This window comes from Propithecus coquereli, unplaced genomic scaffold, assembly GCF_000956105.1.
Source record: "Propithecus coquereli isolate 6110/MARCELLA unplaced genomic scaffold, Pcoq_1.0 Scaffold417, whole genome shotgun sequence".
NCBI lineage: Eukaryota > Metazoa > Chordata > Mammalia > Primates > Indriidae > Propithecus > Propithecus coquereli.
Genome location: NW_012149919.1, coordinates 775,093 through 799,839, shown reverse-complemented (window position 1 = coordinate 799,839; position 24,747 = coordinate 775,093). Strand labels below are relative to the sequence as shown.

Here is a 24,747-nt window from a genome sequence, read left to right as displayed (position 1 = left end):
TTTAGTGATATTCTCCTTCTGCTTGAGTTGCATCTTAGAATTTCACTTGTTAAGGCTTTATTGTAATTAACGTGTGTGTATATGTGCATGTGTGTGTATTCCAAATTTGAATGCCAAATTTGGATTCAAACCATGTGGCAAATTACCCTCCAAACTAAGAACTTTCAAAACAGCAATAATTTTGAATGCCAGAAAATTGAGCAGGGATTGTCTGGACAATTCATTGATTCATATGGCATAGGTTTGGTTTGGTAGCTATTTGGTGGTATCCATTTGACACATGAACTGTGTGGAGTTTCAAAAATGGGTCTACTCCCATGCCTGATGTCTTAGTAGGAACACTTGGGAGACTGGGCCCAGCTGGAAACTAGTTCTCTTCATGTGATCTCAAGGCTTCTCTACATGGTCTCATTAGTAAGACAACTCAGGAGAGATAAAGACCAAGGCAGAATCTTCCAAACCTCTTAAGAGCAGGGCAAAAACTGGTAAAGTCATTTCCATTGTACTACATTGGTTAAAGCAGTCACAGGCCAGCCCAAATACAAGGGGAAGACGAATAAATCCAGACTCTTAATGGGACTATTGTCAAAGAATTTGTAGGTAGCCTTGTTAATCCATCAAGCCATGAACATTTTCTCCAAATGGTAGCAATAATAGCATTGGTATTTGATTCCCTTCAAAGAGAAGACAGAAAAGGTTTAATAGCCACTTGAAACAAGATGAATCTTTATTTTCTAAGATTTTTCTAAGATATTTTCTAAGATATTTTCACTCTTCCTTTTGTTACACAATTTTTTTTATTTTTTTTTTTTATTTTTTAAGTGGTCATCTATTTTATTTACTTCTCTTGGAATACATGTCCATTATAGTAAATTTGTAAAATATAAACAAGTAGAAAAAGAAGAAGACAAAACACTCACCATCCCTCCATTTAAAGATAACAACCAATAATATTAATATTTTACATGACTTCTTTTCTGTCTTTTTTTTTTTGACTATCATGGGGGTACAAATATTTTGACTGAATAAATTGCTTTTGTACAGTTTGATTGGATCCTGAACTTTTGGAGTCAGAAATTTCAGTTACCCAGGTTTATACATCATCTTTCTGCGATTTCTTAAAGTAAACTCACTACAATAGGGATCTTTGATTCCGATGCTATTAGAGATGACCTATTTGCTATGAATCTCCCCAGTGTTTGATGTCTATCTTGTATCTGTGTGTCTGAATTTCTGACGATGCCCAGGAAGTTTACCTCAATAATTTCCTCAAATAGGCCGGGCGCAGTGGCTCAGGCCTGTAATCCTAGCTCTCTGGGAATCCGAGGCGGGCAGATTGTTTGAGCTCAGGAGTTCGATACCAGCCTGAGCAAGAGCGAGACCCCGTCTCTAATTGGACAACTAAAAATATATAGAAAAAATTAGCCGGGCATGGTGGCACATGCCTGTAGTCCCAGCTACTCGGAAGGCTGAGGCAGGAGGATCGCTTGAGCCTAGGAGTTTGAGGTTGCTGTGAGCTAGGATGACGCCAGGGCACTCTAGCTTGGGCAACACAGTAAGACTCTGTCTCAAAAAATAATAATAATAATAATAATTTCCTCAAATATGTTTTCCATGCTTTTAACTCTTTCTTCTTTACCCTCAGGAATACCTATAATTCAAATGTTAGTTTGCTTCAGATAGTCCCACATCTCTCTCAGTGATTGCTTGGACTTTTTATACTCTTCTCTGCCTCTTTGAATGACTGGGTTTTCTCAACAGCCTTGTCTTCAGGCTCTGGGATTCTTTCTTCTCGGTTTCGCCTATTGTTAAAGCTTTCAACTACATTTTGAAATTTGCTGAATGACTCATTTCTTTAAGTTTTGTTATAACCTTTCTTATGTTGTTTAGCTCTCTAGTGACTTTTTCATTTTTTTCGTTAATTTCCTGAAATATTTTTTTGGCTTCTTTTTGTTGGTTTACAACTTTCTCTTCAATTCCAATCATCATATTTTCCATCCATATTCTGAATTCCATTTCTGTCATTTTTAGCAATTTCCTTGTGAGTGGAGTCCGCAAGGACTCCACTGTGTTCTCTTCGGGGCTATTAGAACCTAACCTGGCCAAGAGAAGCAGAGGCTGCTTCTGAAACCAAATTGGCAAGGTGCCGGGGTCCTTTCAAAATCATTTTAGGCTCTGTTGTTCAAAAAGAAGAGAAACATTTGAAAAAAAAATCCCATAGCTGTTTTTTATTTTATTCATCCAAAAGCATATCAATTCTGAAAAAAATGTGTAAAGTATTTTATGAATACACACATGTTATCAGAATTCTTCATGCTCTATCCACTCTGGAAGAAGTAAAGGAGGAAGGAGGTGATTAGAAGCCAGAAAAAAAAAAAATCCTATCTAATTTACAGTTACTGGCTGCACTATTGAATGTTTTTTCTATTTTTTTTTTAATTATAGTAAGAACATTTAATGAGAGCTACCCTCATAACAATTTTTTAAGTGCACAATACAGTATTGTTAAATATAGGCACAATGTTGGAAAATAGATCTCTAGAATTTATTCATCTTGCATATCTGAATTATTATATCCATTGAACAGCAACTGCCCATTTCTCTCTTCCCTCTAGTCCCTGGAAACCACTATTCATTCTATTCTCTGCTTCTATGAGCTTGATATTTTCAGATTCTGCATATAAGTGAGATCATGATTTGGCTTAATATCCTAAAAAGGTATCCATATTGCTATACATTACAGGATTTCTTTCTTTTTCAAGGCTGAATAATATTCCATTGTATATATATACTACATTTTCTTTATTTATTCATTAGTCCATGGACTGTTTCCATAACTTGGTAGTTGTGAATACTGCTGCAATAAACCCGGGAGTGAGATCTCTATGAGAACTTGATTTCAATTATTTTGGATATGGCTGACAGGTGTAAAAAAAGATAACCAATAACACTAATCTTCAGGTAAATGTAAATTAAAACCACAAGGAGATATCAACTCTTAACTGTTAGGATAGCTATTGTCAAAAAAATAAAGAAAAAGGTGTTGGTGAGCTTAGAGAGAAATTGAAACTCTTGTACACTGTTTGTGGGAATTTAAAATAGTTCACCTGCAATGGAAAGAGTATATAGGTTCATCAAAAAATTTAAAAATAGAACTGCTTTATGAGCCAGCAATCCCAATTCCCATATCTAAAAGAATTGACTGGTTTTTTGTTTCAGACAAACTATCGGGCTGCTGTGTGCAGTGTGAGTTTTATATCAACAAGGAGTGGCAAGTTATAAATTTTTAAGCAGAAAAATGATATTTTTCTGTGGTACATCATGTAGCACATAACAAATGAAAAGGTGAAGCTACCTTTGATTGGTGGCCTAATGCACACTCCAACACTATGCTAAACACTTTACATATAAAACTATGTGACCTATGCAGTGTTTTCCTGATGTATTCAAAAGGAATGAAATACTCAGAGGCTATTGATTGTGACAACAGACTCTGAATCCTAATTGCATGAACTGAATTCTGGCTCTATCATATCTATCAATACTTGGGCAAATTCCTTAAGGTTTCAGTTCTTGCAATCCCCCTTTCCTAAAATGAATATGAGCACCTATCACCTGCAGCTCAAGTGAGGCTTTAATGTGATGATCAACATAGAGCATTCTTTCTAGTGTCAAATATTAATTATTAATAAATGCCCTATGCATATTAGTAGTTCTATTATCATCATCATCACCTTTGAGATTTACTCCAAGATGAATGTGTTTTCAAAGTTTATGCTTCCGTTTCCTTTCTTCCATATGCAGATAGTCCCTGACTTATGATGACTCAACTTACTAGTTTTCAATTTTACCATGGTTTATTGCAACAGAACCCCATTGTAAGCCAAGAGGCATCTGTAGCGCTGTCTCAGTAAAGTTGTGCTGAATGGAGTACCTGTGCTAAATTCGTGATAGTCTAGAGAATAACTGGTCTTCACAAAATGCCCTGGCAGTGCTATGATTTTATTGGTATGGTTACTAAATATAATCAACTAGAAAGACAGCATGTGAAAATATAGATCACATTGGGACACTCATAACAGAAATAAAAAATAAACAAAATACAAATTTAAAAAAATGAAAACAAAACATTCCAAGTTATATCTTTAATGGTGTAGCAACGCAACTACATTCTCTATGCATCTTCCTGATTTATGTCCCCAAATCCTTACAGAGATAAGCCAACATTTATGATGTTTCTCTTTATCTCCTCTCTTCCCTCTTCTTCTCCCTTCTCCTCCTCCACCTCTTCCTCCTTTTCTCCTTCTCTCCCTCTCTCCCTCCATCTCTCCCTGCCTCTCCCTCCATCTCTCCCTGCCTCTCCCTTGCAAAATAACCTGAGTCTTTCCTTTAGACTCTACAAGTTTCAAGGGCTGAATTACTTGAGCTAACGCCACTGTAGCATTAAGATTTTAGTGGCAGAAAGGTCTTGGTTAGATTTCAGATTTTGCAACTTTTTGATCCTGTGATTTGGGAAGACTTGTTTAAACCTTGAGCTTTCCCTCTCATGGAGTATGTGGTAAAAAATATCTGAGGTATGTACCTTAAGGGAGTGTTTGAATTACAGTCCATATACAAAACATGTGAGTTCTCCTTCCATTTTTCCTCAGCAGAAATAAAATGCTCCACCATCAATTTTAATGGTAGGAAGAGCAAAAATGTAGAGCAGGAAAAATTGGATCTTCCTACTAAAGCATAAAAATGTCTACCTCTATGAATTTATGATTGTTAATTCCATGAGTCACAGCCTGAAGCTAAATATGTTGCTTTTTTAAAAAATCCAAGATGACATTGTCTCATATAATATCTTATATATATGTCTTTAAAAATAAAATAAATGGCATAGCAAAAATATAAATAAAAATTTGAAATTTTAAACCATCACCCACTGGAACCTTGGAGTTGCAATTATGCTAAAGTAGAGATAACCATGCACCTGCTCAGACTGGGCCAGTAACGATGACAAACAAGTAGTGAAATCTAGACAATCTTGACTTTCCAAGAGAGACAGCAACAGAACCATTCAAACTTGCAGTCACTTGAGAAGAAACTATTGAAATATCCAGAGAGTACACTGAGTTCCTAACCTCCACCATTATCCCCCCAACACTTTCCACTGAGGCCGCATCTGCCTGTTCATTGTCCTGTATTGCCATGTGCATCCTTTATTCTATCAAATCTCCTTTCCATGAATTCCCTCCTTCTCCACCCAGGCCTCCATATCCTATAAAATGGCCCTCTCCCACAAGTACTCTTTGGTCACATTCTTCCAATTTTTGATCACTATGACCTCTGACATCTGAGTTTTGTTTCTCATTTGATAAAATAAATTTTCTATATTACTTAACTTTTTCTGATTTGCTAACCATTTCTGTATCAGTGAATACTCTAATTATGGCATTCTAATGTCTTAAACTCTGTCTTATAGGCCTTTATATCCCACATTTTATACAGAGGCAGAAACACATTCAGCACACATTGAATTGAGGATGATGATTACAGAACACAGATTTCTGGAATTGTGTTGTTGTTGGATACATAGAGGATAAATGTCAAAATATTTTTTTGCTTTCTATACAGACAAGATTTTATGGAAATCATATTACCTTAAGTCAGTTGGAAAAATTCAAAATGTATAGCTGAGTATGCATAGTTTATAATAAACTAAATGTTGAAGTACCTAAATATCAATGGAATAGTTAACATAAAGAATCTTCCAGGTGCCTAAACTACTGTAATCAAGCAGTTGAAGAGAGGAATTATTACTGCCAAGATGTTTAGTGTCATCATTTAGAAAATGGCTAACAAAAGTTTTAAACATATTTAAACCTCTCAGGTTTGTATTAATTATTTTTTTTCTTTTTTTATTTCAGGGTATTGTGAGGGTACTAACATTATGGTTACACTTTATGTCTTTGCCTCACCCAAGTGCGGATTAAAGACATGCCCTTCCCCCCTACAGTGCTTCCCATGTCCTTTAGTTGCAGATTTACCCCCCAATCGCCCTAATCCCTGGAGAGTATTCCTGCCATGTGATCACCCTAGTGTTGATCAGTTAGTACCAATTTGATGGCGAGTACAAATGGAGCCCATTCTTCCGCTCTTGTGGTGCCTCACTTTGGATAATGGGCATAAGTTTAATCCAGGAAAGTATAAGAGGTTCTAGAGCACTGTCGTTTCTTATGATTGAGTAATATTCCATTGTAAACATATACCAAATTTTAATAATCCACTCATGGACTGATGGGCACTTGGGTTGTTTCCACATCCTTGCAATGGTGAATTGTGCTGCCATAAACATTCTGGTGCAGAGGTCTTTATCATAGAATGTTTTGTGTTCTTTTGGGTATTAATTATTTTAAAGAAACTGATCCTACAATGAAAGATGAGCATCTTAAAGCCAGGTACCAAACATTGTCAATTTTTGGTGGCTATTTCAAATTTGTCTATTCATAAGAATCACTGGAGAAATTTGTCACAAATACTTATGTCTGGGCCCCAAGACCCTGGATTCTAATTCAGTACATGTAACATGGGAGTCCTTTAATTTGCATAACAATGAGCACTCCACATTATTTAGTTATTAAGTGATCCATGTGTCCCATTAGAGAAACACTGGGAGTTCAACACATTTTCTGTAACGTAATAGACATTAAATGAATAAATGAGAAACTGGGCAAATTAAGAAAAATAAGCAATTGAGAAAAAAGTGTACATGTGTAGTTTAGGCAAGAAAGGAATCTTACCAGTTTCCCTTATAAACACATGTGTGTACCTTGGAGGTTTTTGTAAGAATTTGATCGTGCATGTTTGTTTATTTGTTCTAGCCTGTTCGACATTTTTAAGTCTTCTGTGGTATTATTTAATAAACCAATTTGTATAACATTTTCATCTTGGATTCTTTTTAGTGGGTAAAAATGCAAAAACAAAAACATTTTGGAAGATCTAGTGCTATATGAATGTAATAAGTTAGGGAGCATAAACATATGGTAGGCCAGTGAATCAAGCTCAACAAGTAATATTTATAACCACAGCTGAGTTTTCAATGTTGTGAACTTGTATACAGCAGAGAGTAATTCCCAGTTACAAGCTCCTACATATCAAGGTGATTGGGAAGCAGGAGTCAGAAGGTAATTTGCAGGCAAGATGGCACCTACAATTGTTTACCAGGAAAGTAATAAGAAACAAAACAAAATGATACACAAGCAATCACATTCTGTTGATTCAACCCAGCATCACAGGAAAATAAGAGGCAACAACTTCTGTTAAAATTTCTGAAATAAGCATTGCAAGTGAAGCATATCCAACAAACATTCAGAATATGTCATAACCATTCACCTAGAATATATTGAAAACAGGAAAATTTTCTTTACTTTGAAACAAATGGGCAATGCCATAATTTTTGCTAATTAATTTAGCTACTCTCCACTTTTTTCTTTAAAATTTGCTATATTAAAAGGCCACATAATATGCTCTTCCTAAGTTTATTTCAAAGACAAAAATAAATTATATTGTTATTACCGAGTACATGTATACATGAATATATGGTAGAAACAACCAACAAACAAAACAAAACATCATTTTTTACTTGGATTATGTACCTATAGTTTATTTTAATACTGTACATGGACTTAGGTGTTGCAACTATAAAAAATGCATATTAAATTTGTATATTTTGTGTGTATTTATGTATGATCATATACATATGCATTTACTGGCATGACAAAATGGAGAAAAAATGTGAAGAAATGCATGACAACATAATAGTACAACTTTGCCTTTCTAATTGTGATTATTTAAAATATAATCTTGACTCACTTGTACTGGAATCAAAATGAATGTCTGTATCCCTCCAAAATGATGAACCCTCAAGCCCCAATGTGATAGTATTTAGAGATTGGGCTTTGGGGAGGTAATTAGGGTTAAATAGATCATGAAGTTGAGACCTTCTAAAAAGTAGAAGAGAGATCCCCCTTCCTCAATACTTGCAAAGAAGAAAGACCAAGGGAGGACATTGCAAGAGGCAGTTATTAACATGTGCAAGCCAGTAAGAGAGACCTGGGACCTCATCAGCTGGCACCTAGATCTCAGACTTCCTAGCTTCTGGAAGTGTGAGAAATAAATTTCTGTTGTTTAAGCCACCCAGCCTATAGCATTTTGTTATGGTATCCTCAGCAGAATAACGTGGTAGTCAGTCAGAGATATACCTAGGACAACCCAACTCTGAATTACTAAACCAGAATCTCAAGGGGTAGAAATAAGCAATTTTCTCTTTAAGGAAATTTCAAGACAATATTTAAGCACAGTCCAGGTTGAAAAACAATATAAATATTTCATAAATTAGAGTGACTGAATGATTGACCATCCAAATTGCCACACTGCATAGAATGAAAAGGAGAACTTCAATAGCTAAGGCAGGACAGGAGTAATCTGAAAATATCCTGGGAAAACCAGTCCATAGAACATTTTGCCTAAACAGTTTCAAATTTAATTTACTTTTTATTAAAAAATATCATTGTGCTTAGTGTTTTCACTATTGTCAAATGTACCTTCCTGGACAAAAGTGGAAGAAAAATCAGTGTGTGTATGAAGGGAGGGAGGGTGTGTATGCATGTGTCTGTTTATTCAAAATATGTATTTTATTCTGTAAAAAAGTCTGCTATTGTGATTGACATTCAGAATGGAAAGTAGGTTGTGAATTATTCTTGAGTTCAATGGGTTTTTTTTCTTAATTTCTTTCTTAAAATATTGGAAACATATAAATATTTGCCATTTTTCCTAATTTCTTTCAACATTTTTCACAATTTTTGATAAATTTACCAAATTGTAATATTTAAAACAATATGTTAATAATGATTGAACATCTATGCAAGTGTTCACTAATATGGAGAAAGGACTGTTAGCCTATAATAATGAAATTACAGACTCGAAAGTGAGAAGAGTTTGTAATAACTCTGGCTACTTTGAGCATAGCCAAAGGTGTTCTTCAGGGTGAGAGAGATCAAGTCCCAGGAACATGAAGAAGAGTGGTAAGATCTTGGGTAACATATGTTAAAGCCTGTTTCAACCATTGTTATCCATCTGCTTCAAGTAAATATTACTACATTGAAATGGGAGATTTGAAAATATAAGTAATATAAATTTACTTAAGAACTAATTCACTCAGTAGCACCATGCATTGTTGATTGTAGAAAATCCCACAGTCTGAACCAAGAAAGGCATCATTCTTTTAAAATGCTAAGCAATAGATGCTGGTATGGATGTGGAGAGAAAGGAACGCTTATACACTGTTGGTGGGACTGCAAACTAGTACCACCTCTGTGGAAAATAGTATGGAGATTCCTCAAAAAACTAAAATTAGACCTACCATGTGATCCAGCAATCCCACTACTGAGTATTTACCCAAGGAAAAAAAGTAATTTTATCAAAAGGACACTTGCACTACAATGTTTATTGTAGCACAATTCACAATCGCAAAGATGTGAAATCAACCCAAGTGTCCATCCCAATTCATGAATGAATTAATAAAATGTGGTATATGTATAACATGGAGTTCTACTTAGCTATAAAAAATGAGTTAATTCCTTTTATAACATTATGTATGGAACTGGAGACAATTCTCCTTAGTGAAATATTGCAAAAACGGAAGAATAAACACCACAAGTACTCACTATTAAGTTGGAACTGACTGATCAGCATTCATGTGCACAGAGGGAAGTAAAACTCAATGGAAATCGAGCAGGTGGGGCAGAAGGAGGAGGTGGGTGGAATTATACCTAATGGGTACAGTGTACACTATCTGGGAGATGGGCACACATATAACTTTGTATCAAACAGAACAAAAGCAATCCATGTAACTAAAACATTTGTACCCCTGAAATAATCTGAAATAAAAAAAATGCTAAACATCTCTTTTGCTAAAAATTAGATTCTCAATTTTAAAGTTATTGTGCCAAAATAAAGATATTCTGCCTCAACTGGATAAAGAATATCTATAAAACACCTGCAGCTAACATCATACTTAATGATGAGAAATTAAAGCTTCCCTGCCAAGACCAGGAAAAAGGCAAAGATATCACCTCTTACCACTTCTCTTCAGCATCATACTGACATCCTAGTTAATGTAATAAGGCAAGAAGAGGAAGTAAAAGGTATAAATATTTGGAAGGAAGAAATAAAATTGTCTTTTTTTTCCCAGATGACATGATTGTCTATGTAAAAAATCTACAAGAATCAACAAAAATCTCCTGGATCCAATAAGGAAATATAATAAAGTTGCAAGATACAACTTAAACATATAAATGCCAATCACTTTCTTATATACCAGAAAGTTATCACAAACTCTTCTCACTGTGCCTATCTGTTGAGTGAGTTTACGTTCATGGATAAAGAAACCTTTATCCATGCTGGTGAACACTTGCATAGATATTCAATCATTATTAAAATAGTGTTTTAAATATTCTAATTTGATAAATTTATCAGAAATTGTGAACAAATGGAGTTTAAAACAAAAAATATAATACCACTTTCATTAGCTCCCTCAAAAAAGAATTCAGATATAAATCTAACAAAATATGCACAAACTCTATATAAGGAACACCAAAAAGTCTGATGAAAGAAATTAAAGGAGTACTAAACGAATGGAGCTATATTCCATGTTCATGGATAGGAAAACTCAATATTATCAAAATGTCAGTTTTTACCAACTTGATCTATAGGTTCAAGGTAATATCAATCAAAACAGCAGCAAGTTATTTTGTGGATATTGACAAACTTATTCTAAAGTTTATATGGAGGGACACAAAACTCAGAATAACCAACATACTATTGAAGGAGAAGAAGAAAGTCAGAGGATTGACACTACTCAGTGTCAAGCCTTATTCCAAGGCTACAGTAATCAGGCAAGTGTGATATATGTGAAAGAATAGATAAATAAATCAGTATAACAGTCTAGAGAACCTAGAAATAGATTTATAAAATACAACCAACTGATCTCCACAAAGTAGCAAAACTTAAAAAATGAAGAAATGATAGTCTTTTTAACAAATGTTTCTGGAACAACTGTCCACAACATGAAAAAAAAAAAACAAAACCTAGATCTAGACCTTACACCCCACCTAAAACTTAACTGAAAATGGATCACAGACTTAAATGTAAAACATAAAACTCTGAAACTCCTAGAAGATTACATAGGAAAAAATCTTGGTGACTTTGTGTATGACTTTTTAGATACAATACCACAGGCATAATCCATAAAAGAAATAATTGATTAATTGGACTTCATTAAAATTAAAACTTCTGCTCTGTGAAAAACATTGTCAAGAGGATGGGAAGACAAGTTACAGCCTGGGAGAAAATATTTTTAAAAGGCATATTTGAAAGAGGACTATGTGATGATTAATTTTGTGTGTTAACTTGACTGGATCATGGATGCTCAGATATTTGACTAAACATTATTTGTGGATGTGTCTCTGAGGGTTTTTCCAGATGAAATTAGCATTTGAATAGTTGGAATCAATAACGCAGATTGTCTTTTCCAATGTGAGTGGGTATGTTCCAATATATTGAGGCCTGAACAGAGGAAAAGATGGAGGAAGGAATAATTTGCCCACTTGAGCTGGGACATTGGTCTTCTTTTGCCCTTGGACTGGGATTTCCACCACTAAATTTCTGGTTTCTCAGGCCTTCAGAATTGGACTGAATTACACTATCATCTTTTCTTGGTCTCCAGAAATTGTGGGACTTGTTGTCCTCCATAATGATATGAAACAATTTCTCCTAAGAAATTTTTCTCCATATATACACGTGTTTGTGTGTGTATATATACACACACCTGTGTATATGTGTATAGACACACATATATATAAAATTTCCTATTGTTTCTGTTTCTCTGAAAAATCCTGAGTAATGCATACTGTTACCTGAAATATACAAAGAACTCTTAAACATTAACAACAATATGAAAATGGACAACCCAATTTTTAAAAATGGGCAACAAATCTGAACAGACATCTCTTCAAAGAAGATCTACAGGTGACAAATAAACATATAAAAAGGTATCCAACTTCATATGTCGTCAAGGAAATACAAATTAAAATAGCAATTAAATACCACTGCCCACCTATTACATTGGCCAAAATCGAGAACACTGACAATAAATACCAAAGGCTGGCAACCATGTGGAAAAACATGAACTCTCATTCATTGCTGGCGGAAATGGAAAATGGCACAACCACTTTGGAAGACAATTTGGTAATTTCTTACAAAACTAAACATACTCTGACCATATGTCCCACCAATCATGCTCCTTGGTATTTACTCAAATGAGTTGAAAATGTTATGTCCATACAAAAACTCATACATAGATCTCTCTCTATAGCAGTTTTATTTATAATCACCAATGCTTGGAAGCAGCCAACATTTCCTTCAGTAAGTGATTGGCTAAATAGACTGTGGAACATTCAAGCTAATGGAATTATTAATCGACACTAGAAAGAAATGAGCTACCAAGCTATGAAAATACATAGAGAAAACCTAAATGAATATTACTGAGTAAAATAAGAAAATCTGAAAGGCTGTCTATGGTATGATTCCATTTGTATTTCATTCTGGAAAAAACAAAATTGTAGAGACTCTATAACATCAGTGATCGTGAGAATGATCAGTGTTGAGGGAAGGAAGGAATAAATAGAGGAGAAAGGATTTTTAGGGAAATGAAACTATTCTGTGTAATACTATAATGTGGATACCTGTCATTATGTATGTATTTGTCAAAGCCCATAGAATGTATAACACCTAGAGTGAACTATAATTTAAACTCTGGATTTTGGGCAATAATGATGTATCAAGGTAGGTTCATCAATCATAAAAATATGCCATTCTGGGTGTAGAATGTTAGTAGTGAGGATAACTGTGTGTAGGGAGGAAGCAAAGTATATTTGGAAATTGTCTGTACTTTCTGCTCAGTTTTGCTGTGGATGGACCTAAAACTAGCAAACCTAAAATATGTCTATTTAAAAGGAAAAAGAAAATTACTGTGCATCAGCTGCAGTTTAGGCCACTCCAGTAACATGCATTGGGTTGCATGATAGAAGGTGATTATCTTGTACTGAAATAACGTTACTATGGCAGTTTGACTGTAATTCTCCTCGATTACCTAAGTGTCCTCAGGAGAGGTCATAGCTAAACAAATGCAATTGGGCCACGTTCAAGACAGTTGTGAGTTTAAATGAATTCTGAGACAATCACTTCTGAGAAGTATATGTCATTTCTGGATTTGCTTTTTACTTTCTATGAGCAAATTTAGTTGACAGGGTTTTCCCACTTTGTTCTATAAGTTGCTACATTATAAAAGAAGGCAAATAATGGCACCATAATGAAATTATTGACATTCATACTATAAACAGAACACTTTGCTGATTTCTCTGATCCTCTTAAAGGACTAAATTCAAATTGTGTAAAAGAGATATCTATCATTCACTTTGTAATGATTAGTTTTACTTTTAGATATGTATATTTTGCAAAATATCATTTTAGTGATCTTATTGCAAAACATTTATCTTTGATAAGAATCTCATACTTCTCCCTACTAAAGGCAAGTCCCATTTATAATTCATTCTTCTTAGAAAAGATTCTTTTTTTTTCAAAAGCTAGAAAATATACATTCCTTTCATAAAATGTTTTCATAAATCCTTTGCTTATTCATTTCTGCATCAAATTCATACTTAAGTAGTTATATATGATAAAACATTGTTTTTTTAACAAAGGTGCTTGAGGCTTTTTCATATACATGAATTAGATGAATCATTTATTATTATATTATTATAATTTCTTTTGATAAGAGTAATTTTCATATCTATTTCGCTCCAGGAAAGTTTTTTCTAAATTCCCTCAATTATATGTTCACAATATTTGAAAGTTGTGAGATCCTTTTCTTGAAGCCTGAGGCTCTCCTCTCAAAGTCATTATTACACAGCCAATCAAGTCAGTTAAAAAAATCCAAAATAGTCATTCAATGTTCTATATTCAAAACAATTGATTTAATAATCCTTTCTACTTTTAAAAGGCTATTTTTAATTTGAATATTCAACTTTATTTTTCGTCATATATCATGATATCCTTTGGCAATGTATTTTGTAAACTCTATAGTTAGCAGTTATAATTGGTAACTTCTTATGAATTGTTCTGCTAACTAATCAAGTGTGAGTTTGATTAAAGTTACTGGTGTATTTTTCAAAGATGGCATAATTCAACTCTTTTTAATAAAAATAAAAGGGAGTTTATTAAATGATGGCCCATATTTAGAGTGACAAATATATTTAGATCATATGTTTATATGTATATACATGAAAGTAAAAATACATATATATATACATATATATTTATGTACATACTTATATATACTTCATCTACACAGGAAAATTTTTTTTTTTTTTTTTTTGAGACAAAGTTTCACTCTGTTGCCCTGGCTAGAGTGAGTGCTGTGGCGTCAGCCTAGCTCACAGCAACCTCAAACTCCTGGGCTCAAGCAATCCTTCTGCCTCAGCTTCCCAAGTAGCTGGGACTGCAGGCATGTGGCACCATGCCCGGCTAATTTTTTTTTCTATATATTTTTAGTTGTCCGATTAATTTCTTTCTAATTTTTAGTAGAGACGGGGTCTTGCTCTTGCTCAGGCTGGTCTCGAACTCCTGAGCTCAAACGATCCGCCCGCCTCGGCCTCCCAGAGTGCTAGGATTACAGGCGTGAGCCACCGCGCCTGGCCAGGAAAATATTTTTATTTTATGACATAGTTAATAGGCCCTGGGTAAGCATGGTCCTCTGGAAAATGTGTTTTCAGTTGTAAAGACTCTATTGATAGAGATATTTAATTTATGTGTGTGGGTGGGGGTAGTTGTTATGTATGTATAATCACAAATGAATATATAACATCTCATTCTTTTATTCAATCCAAGTATGCATCATGCAAAAGTGTGTTAAAAGTCCCCCTTTGTGCTATTAAGATAAAGAATGTGACTTTTACAATGTATTTATAGTATTATTACTTTCAAAATTTTGCTTATGTACTTAGATCTAGTTCTTGTTAAAGTTGTTTTCTGATGAAAACAGTGAGTTTCTTAGTCTTTGATACCTGTTAAAATGCCTCCTGCCTATAATCTCTGTTCAAAGTGTCCAAACTCCTCGAATGTTTTCCATCATCAAATATTGACAATCCTGCAAGGAAGGTATGGAAATTGCTCTGTAAAGAGGAAAATTAATCTCTGCTCAAATCAATATGACCATCTTAATTGACATTTCTGAGGAGTCCAAGCTGTAAAATGTTCAGCACACCAGCAAGAGTAGCAAGCTTGGGCCACAGGGCTTCTCTTGAGGGACCATCTACCCCAAGGAACGAAGATAGATAGGTATTTGCCACTAATAGAATGCTTTGGGACATGAGGTTGTAAATGAATGTTTCAATGACACAGTTTTTGTGCATTGTTAAGGTACCGTTTTTCTCAGAAGTGTGGATTTCTCTCAAGCATATGCTACTTAAAAAGACCTTTCTGAAAACAAAGCAAAAAAAAGATACATAACTTGATTCTTATTTAATGTATAACTCATATTGTTTTTTTCAACATGTATATTACAGGAGTTATTAGAACTGCCTTACATAACATGGACAGAGAAGCCAGAGAACACTACTCAGTGGTCATTCAAGCCAAAGACATGGCTGGGCAAGTTGGAGGGCTTTCGGGATCTACAACAGTCAATATCACCTTGACTGATGTAAACGACAATCCGCCACGGTTTCCTCAGAGTACGTACCTGTTTTCCATGATTTGAATTTACCATTATCTGTTTATGTTAAGCAAAATGGAATACCTGAATAAATATTGTTATGTTATTATTTTCTTAAGTGGAAATATTTTTTTTTTGTTCTATATGGTCACCCTTATTTATGCAAGACTAAATAAATCACTCCACCTATTGTCTATTGAACCTGGGAGGTAATTGGTCCATGTTAAAAGTATGAGTTTCAGTTAAAATCAGTTAAATATTAATATAGTGGTACTAAGTAATGGTGTCTTGCATATTTATTCTTAAAGTGTTCATAGAGATGTTAAAATGTATTTTGATATCAACAATCTACTTATTCAATGTTATTATATATGTACTTTCTGTGATTAATTTTTTTTAAATACACATTATGAAACAGTGTTCTACATGCATGCACGCGCGTGCATGCACACACACACACACACACACACACACACACGTGTGTGCCAGCAGGCAATTGGGAGAAAGGAGAGGTATTAATCCTGTGAGTTTGGAAGGGTATGGTATTTACGACATTATCAAGATGTAAAGGATGTAATTACAATAGATTTGAGTGTTTTTAATATGGAAGATACTGTGGATGACATTTTATAAAATAACCTTTAATAATCATAAAAATCCTGCAGAGGAGTTGTCCCTTATGTTCGTCTCAGAAATGATGTTCACAAACTATCACATAGCAGATGCTGTGGTATGTCAATAAAGGCTCTTCACAGGTCAGGATGAAATGCCTTTCACAGCTTTATCTCTTAATGTCATTCTCAGTATACCCCAGGCCTAGCCACAATGAAATACTACCTCCTCCTAAAATATAATAATACCTTGCACGCATCTTACTTAAACTAGAATTTCCCCATATTCATACTCCTTTATTTAAATTCCCTGTTGTAAGTCTCTCATGAATCTCTGTTGTAGAATTAACAGAGACCCAATCTGTTTTGCTCCTCTCACACAGCACTTTGCATGCATGTCCGTGTTATAGTGATTTCCACAGGCGCATATTTCCTCTACTACGGTGAGGTCCTCTAAGTAACAATGATGTTTGATTTTTTTTTTTTTTTTGTAACCTTAAGTCTTCAGCCCAGTACCCAGCACTTCATAAATGATTATTAAATGAATGAGTGAATTAGTTGAATTTAAATACTTTATCAAACTACTATTGTTAAAAGACCATTATTAAAAGGCACACAAGTTAAGTTGAAAGTTAAATAAAAACCATTTTAAAATATTGACCATAGAGATAAGATTACATGGCCTAGTTCATGTATGTGGCCTTTACTCTATGAAAAATGTATGTTTGAAAATATTAATAAATTATAGATCATACATAAGTCTGTATTATATTGAACCACAGAATATAATTAAATTTTAAATCATTTTACAAAATAAAGTATGTATTTTATCACTTAGTTCATACAATATGCATACACACATACATCACTACTAAACAAATGCTATTATTTCCTAAAATGTGGAAACTGAAGTTGAAGATTAAAAAACAGGTAATGAATGATAATACCAGACTCAACTGAATCTAAACCTTAATGTAGTTTACAATAACAACTTGTCTACATTATTTTCAAATAGATTTTACCACCGCTATTTTTAAGATGTATATCATATCTTTTGATAGACTGAATACTCAAGTTGTACACAGCAGAGGCTCAGTAAATGTTTATTCATAGCACAGATGGCATCTTCCACTCCTTCCCCTCCTTTTCTCCTTAAAATAATTTTTAAATTTACAAGTGCATTAAGATTGATTTTAGATATTAACAGAAAAATGTAATTGTGATAAGTATTGAGAATATGATTCATGTACATGAATATAAATATGGAATATAGAAAGGTTTGTTTCTGATTTTATTATTTTGATTGATAACAGTGTTACTATTGAATAGTTTAGGGTGAAAACAATTGCTTTACCCGGCAAAGAAACAGAATAAATGTATACTCTGAGTGAACTTATTGTATCTAATGGTCTCTACATTTCTTCAGTCAGTAGCATTCTGATCGGAATGATTGATAGATGTAAACACTGCAGCACTTCCAGATGAGCTTACAGTTTTGAAAAGGAGACAGGACACATTCAGAACCTTACACTCCAGCTTGTTTAAAAATATTTTATTTTGTACTCCAATTGCACAAAACACAATGCTCCTTTTACAAAAATTTGATGTCACCATGACGATACTTTACTTTAGCTTGCAGTATTCTTTAATTTACCCATAATCATTGCAACTCATTAATATACATACTGGGAAAAATTTGTAAACCACTTAGAGAAAAAAATGATATCTTTTGAAGACTTGCATTCATGATGCACTATGACGTGCATGCACAAATCTTTACACAGTTCAAATTATATAAAGATCATATTCAGTCATCAAGTGGATTGAGTAGTCAAATTGTTTCTCTTAAAAGTTTCCACAGTAGCACTTCCACCTTCTTTCTCTCTTCACCTGAGAAAGCCATCTTTCTCACACCATTACTACAACTGACTCTAGTGTAAACATCCCTCACACAAAACTTGGCAAAAATACTCCCTCAAAGCGTCTTTTTTCTGTTAACCTATCATGCTCAAGAGAGTGAATAAGGTAGTGATATCTTGTAACATAATTATACATCACTTTATCTTAAAGTAAATAGGCTCTGAGTGTTTGAGAGGTAGTGAATTAGAGCTAATAATTTTCTTTACAAAGTCTCTACTCTAGGGTGTTGCACACTCAGTGGCTTAGGATACGAGACAAATAGAGGTCCTGGCTGAAACAAGCTGCCTGTCAGTATCAGGAAAGCAGAAGGGGAGAAAAGTGATTGGGCCATTAAAGTTCAGCTAAGAGGGCAACCATTACTAAGTTCAAGGTGATGCCTACATTTGGGCTGGAAGGTGTTAAGAAAGAGAGCCACTTAGAAAAAATAGACTCAGTGAAAGGAAATAAATCACCACATCTATGGTCTGTATCGCCATTCAAATTACATAAGTGATACCCAGTTCTCCTTCTGAAAAAATATCTATCTCAATATGTAAACTTCCTCAATATTAGATCTTTATATATTCTGCTTTTTTCTTAAGATTCTGCCATTTCCTTTTCTGGTTTTAATAGTATTCTATGTTTTGGTTGTCATATAATTTGTTCCTAGGTAGATATGAAGCCATTGACATTGATTATTGTGAATAAAGTATATGCATGTAAAATCTAGACCCTTACATGAAAGTTTATAAAGCAAATCTTCTGTATCCTAAATAGAAGGAGCTGTTATTTTGAGAAATGTCCTTGTAAATAATCTAGTTGGGGAATGAAGAATAACACATGACAAGTAATCACAATAAAACAGTAAAAACTTGGGTATATAACATAACTTCCTCAAGAACTTGAAATAATTACAAAATTGTAAGTCAGCCAATAACTTCTATGTACTTGTAACTACAGTGGGTTTAGCACAATATATTTAATGGCATTGGAGAAGTAAGTCTGAAAAGTTCAATAGATGGCAGTATTTCCCATAAAGTCACTATAACAAATGTTTAATTGGTTTGAACAAGTTTTAATGTTAAAGAAAAAGAAAATATCGCCGATGAAGATATTGACATTGACGGGATTTTATTGAATCAAAATATTTTAAGGGAAGACCCAATGCTTTTAATTCATTATTTACATTTTTGCGAAAACTAATTTAAATATTATATAATATACAAAGCATTAATATTTTGTTTGAAACAAATGCAAATAAGGAAAGCTTCTCTTTTGACCTATTGAAATGTGGAGTGTTATTTTTTAATTACCAAAGAGCCGAGGTCTCTCTGCTGTCTTTTTAAAATGATATCTGTTTATTTTATTATGGTTGCAGGCATATACTTTGAACTTGTTGAGGGTTTCTTTAAAAGGCCAGTATGTAGCTGATTTTTATAGATGTTCCTAAGTACTTTAAAAGAAGGAAATTCTGCAGCTGCATAGTTAAGGTTCTACATATGTAAATTAGTTCAAGTTGATCCTACATCCCAATTGTCTATATTCTTGCAGAATTTTTTTTATTTCAGAATATTAAAGGGGTATAAATGTTTTGGTTATATGGATTGCTTTTGTACTGCTTGAGTCAAAATTATAACTGTACTCGTCACCCAGATAGTGTACATTGTATGCATTAGGTATGATTTCACCCATCCTCTCCTCCACCCTTCCACCTGCTTGATTTCCATTGGGTTTTATTTCCATCTGTGCAAATGAGTGCTGATCGATGAGTTCCAATTTAACATTGAGTACATGTGGTGTTTGTTTATCCATTCTTGTGATATTTCACGTAGAAGAATGATCTGCAGTTCCACCCAGATTGTTGCAAATGGTATTAATTCCTTTCTTATGGCTGAGTAGTACTCCATGGTATATCTATACCACATTTTATTAATCCACTCGTGAATCGATGGCCATTCTCATTGATTCCACATCTTTGAGATTGTGAATCGTGCTGCAATAAACATTCTAGTGCAAGTGTCTTTTTGATAAAATGATTTTTTTTCTTTGGGTAAATACCCAGTAGTGGGATTGTTGGATGAAATGGTAGGTCTACTTTTAGTTCTTTGAAGTATCTCCATACTACTTTCCATAAAGGCAGTCCCACTAACAGTGTATGAGTGTTCCGTTCTCTACACTTCCACACCAGCAACTGTTGTTCTGGGACTCTTTGATAAAAGCCCTTTTCACTGGGGTTAGGTGATATGTCATTGTGGTTTTAGTTTGCATATCCCTGATGATTAGAGACATTGAGCATTTTTTTCATATATTTATTGGCTATTAGTCTATCCTCTTTTGAAAAGCTTTATTCATGTATTTTGCCCACTTTTTAATGGGGTTGTTTGTTTTTCTCTTGCTGATTTGCTTGAGTTCTTTATAGATTCTAATTCTCAGCCCTTTTTTGGACGTGTAGCATGCAAATATTTTCTCCCATTCTGTAGGTTGTCTGTTCGCTGTAATGATTGTTTCCTTGGCTCTGCAGAAACTTTTTAATTTGATCAAGTCTCATTTATGTCTTTCTGTTGTTGTAATTGCTGTTGGGATTTTAGTCATATTCTTTTCTAGGCTGATATCTAGAGGAATTTTTCCTACACTTTGTTCTAAAATTTTTAGTCTTTTGTGCCTTACATTTAAATATTTCACCCATCTTGTATTAATTTCTGCAAGTGGTGAGAGATAGGAGTCCTGTTTCATTCTTCTGCATGTGGCTATCCAATTTTTCCAGCACTATTTATTGAATAGGGCTTCTTTTCTCCAGCATGTGTTGTTGTCTGCTAGTAGAAGATCAACTGGTTGTAGGTAGATGGTTTTATATCTGGGTTCTCTGTTCTGGATTGGTCTAAGTCTCCACTTTTATACCAATGCCATGCTGTTTTGGTTGCTATACCCTTGTACTATAGTTTGAAGTCTGGTAATGTGATACCTCCAGATTTGTTCTTTTTGCTTAAGATTGCTTTGAGTATTTGGTCTCTTTCTTATGAAGCATAGAATTATATTTTCTGTATCTGTGAGATATGACACTGGCGTTTTGATGGGGATTGTGTTGAATTTGTAAATCACTTCTTGGGCAGTATTAACATTCTGACAATGATGATTCTACCAATCCAAGAGCATGATATGCTTTTCCATTTGTTTGTGTCATCTGTGGTTTATTTTCTCAGTGTTTCATTGTTTTCTTATAGAGATAATTCACCTCATTGGTTAAGTTTATTTCCAGGTATTTTATTTTCTTTGTCTATTATGGATGATATTGAGTATTTGCTTTGACTCTCAGTTTGACTGTTATTGGCATATAGAAATGATACTGATTTATATACATTGATTTTGTAACCTGAGACTTTGCTGAATTTATTTACCAAATCCAGGAGTCTCTTGGAGACCAGGAGACTTTGCTGAATTTATTTACCAAATCCAGGAGTCTCTTGGTGAAGTCTTTGGGATCATATCATCATCAAAAAGTGATAGTTTGACCTCCTCTTTCCTGATTTAGATATCCTTTATTTCTTTCTTTTGCCTAATTGTAATTGCTGCAGCTAGGAATTCCAGTACTGTTGAATATAAGCGTTGACAGTGAGAACCCTTATCTTATTCCAGTTCTTAAGGGAAAGCCTTTCAACTTTTCCCCATTCATTATGATGTTGGCTGTGCGTTTGTCATATATGGCTTTTATAATGTTGGAATATGTTCCTTCTATTCCTAGTTTGTTGAGGGTGTTTATTATGAAAGGGTGCTGGATTTTGCAGAATGCTTTTTCAGCATTTATTGAGATGATCATATGATCTTTGTTTTTGCTTCTGTTTAGGTGGTGAATCACATTTATTGATTTCTGTATGTTGAACCATCCTTGCATCCCTGGGATAAAACCCACTCAGTCATGGTGGATATATATATATATTTTTTTTTTGATGTGCTCTTGAATTCAATTTGCTAGTATCTTTTTGAGGATATTTGCATCTATATTCATAAGGGATATTGGTCTGTAATTTTCTTTTTTTGTTGTTTTCTTTCCTGGCTGTTATCAAAGTGATATTGGCTTTGTAGAATGATTTGGGGAGGATTCCCTCCTTCAATGTTGTGCAATAATTTCTGTGGGTACCAGCTCTTCTTTGTAGGTCTGGTAGAGTTTGGCTGTAAATTCATCTGGTCCAGGGCTCTTTTTTTTAAATCAGATTGATTATAGCTTTTGTAGGATGGGGCCTTGGATGGATCTGAGGGAATGACTTGGTCAGTAACTGGAAAAGTTACTGAAGCAAAGATACAAAGGCTTTTAAAAAACAATTAGAATCAATACTGTTGGAGGAAAAGTATATTAAAAAGGACAAGCTTCAATGAGTGATCTGTCCTTTTATTATTCTCAGCAAGTCTTCCTTCTTTAAATGTACTTCAGTTAATCATCAGCATTTTATGAGGTAGTCTAAAATATTATATGAAAAGTATCACATGTGGCATATGAAATTATGGAACATTCAGAAATAAAAATGTGAGATAATGAGATCTATATGTCTAAGCTGTGTAAAATCATGTAGCCTTAAAGGCAAAATAGATAATTCTGTCACTAATTGAAGAAATTAAAAGAAAAATCTTGCTAATGGGGAAGAATACAATTTAAAATTATTCACATATATTTGAAATACAAAAAAATACTTTTTTAATCTACTGCAAATAACTTGATGCCTAAAGTTCAACAATGTGCATTACAGTACCTCACATCTCAGTGAATCTAATCTTCACATATTGAGAAGTGCAGCAAAACTAACATTTTGAAGAAAATTACATATTTTGTAGTAATATTATATTCTTTTTTAGAATTTTTGGTCATATTTTCATCATCATGTTTTCCAGCACTTGTTGGTATCTGTCCTTTATTTTTTCCATTGCGAAGAAAGGTTCAAGTACTAATTGTTCACATGTTGATTTTATTTTTTTATGGTAAAGTATATGTAATAAATTTACTTTTAACAATTATAATGTACACAGTTAATTGTTACTACTTCTTGTGTACCCACCACTACCATTCATCTCCAGAACTCTCTTCATCTTGCCAAACTGAAACTTTGTACCCATTAAGGGTACAAAGTAACTTTGTACTGTAACTTTGTACCTCCCCATTCTCCCTTCCCTTTAGTCTCTGCTATTTATTATTCAACTTTCTGTCTCTATGAGTTTTACTATTCTAGGTACTTTATATAGGTGGAATCATGCAACGTTTGTTTTTTTGTGTCTGGCTAACTTCATTAAACACAATGTTTCAAGTTTCATCCATTCTCTAGAATGAATAAGAACTTATTTTTTTAAAATGCTGATTAATATTCTATTGTGTGTATATAATGCACTTTGTTTATCCATTTATCTGTTGCTGGACATTTGGGGTGACTCCATCTTTTGACTATCATCAATAATGTGGCTATGAACATGGGAATACAAATATCACTTCAAGACCCCACTTTTAATGCTTTCGAGTGTACCTGGAAGGGGAATTTCTAGATCATATGGTGACTCTGTGTTTAGTTTTTTGAGGAATCTTCATACTGTTTTTCATAATGGCTATCACCATTTTGCTTCCCCATGAATAGTGCATAAGAGTTCCAATTTCTCCACATACTTGTCAACATTTATTTTCTTTTTCTTTTCTTTCTATCCTTTTCTTGATAATAGATTTTTTTGTATATCGTCTGTGAAGAAATGTCTATTTCAGTCCTTTGCCAACTTTTAAAATTGGGTTATTTGTTGGTTTTGTTGTCGTTGATGATTTATAGTGATGTTTCCATTTATTTATGTCTTTAATTTCTTTCCACAATGTTTTAACATTCACTAAATAAGACTTTTTTTTGGTATCATACCACAACTGACAAATATTGGCTCATTGAAATTATTTTCATAGAGGCTCCATATCCACTTATCTATAAGTCTAACTATATTCTTGTATAATATTGAATCACTAATAATTTAATCTTGGTTAAAATTATTTTGTCAACTTACATTTTAATTAAAGGTTCCTGGGTTTCTGTTATTTGTAATGCTGTTTTGAATTTTCTATAATAAATTGCTTTATTAAACATGTTCCCAACTTGTCAATAAAAGTTATTAAAACATGTTAATTATGCTTCTTATTATTTATTTCGTAAGTAACTATAGGAAAAGTTCCATTCTACATTTAATATTTGGACAAATTTTGGAAAATCAATCTTTCTGCATATCAGACAATGAGTTTTATAGACTCAATAGTGTTTACCATTGTTGGTAGACTGTCAAAATTAATGATAATTCACCAGTTCTGTTTCATTATATGTAGCCATTATATTTATTTTCTCATTCTACAGCTTGGTAATTGATTATAAACTTATATTATTTATGACATTATTATAAAGCCACCCCAAATCC

At 33.6% G+C, this 24,747-nt stretch overlaps 1 protein-coding gene across 1 annotated transcript in view; it reads left to right on the top strand.

Moving 5' to 3' along the window:
• Positions 1 to 24,747, top strand: part of CDH18 (cadherin 18, type 2) — a 210,810-nt gene that overhangs the window by 94,273 nt on the left and 91,790 nt on the right. Inside the window, exon 3 of the mRNA XM_012653179.1 lies at positions 15,669 to 15,836. Within this exon, the coding sequence (XP_012508633.1) occupies positions 15,669 to 15,836 (168 nt within the window). The remainder of the gene's footprint in view (positions 1 to 15,668; positions 15,837 to 24,747) is intronic.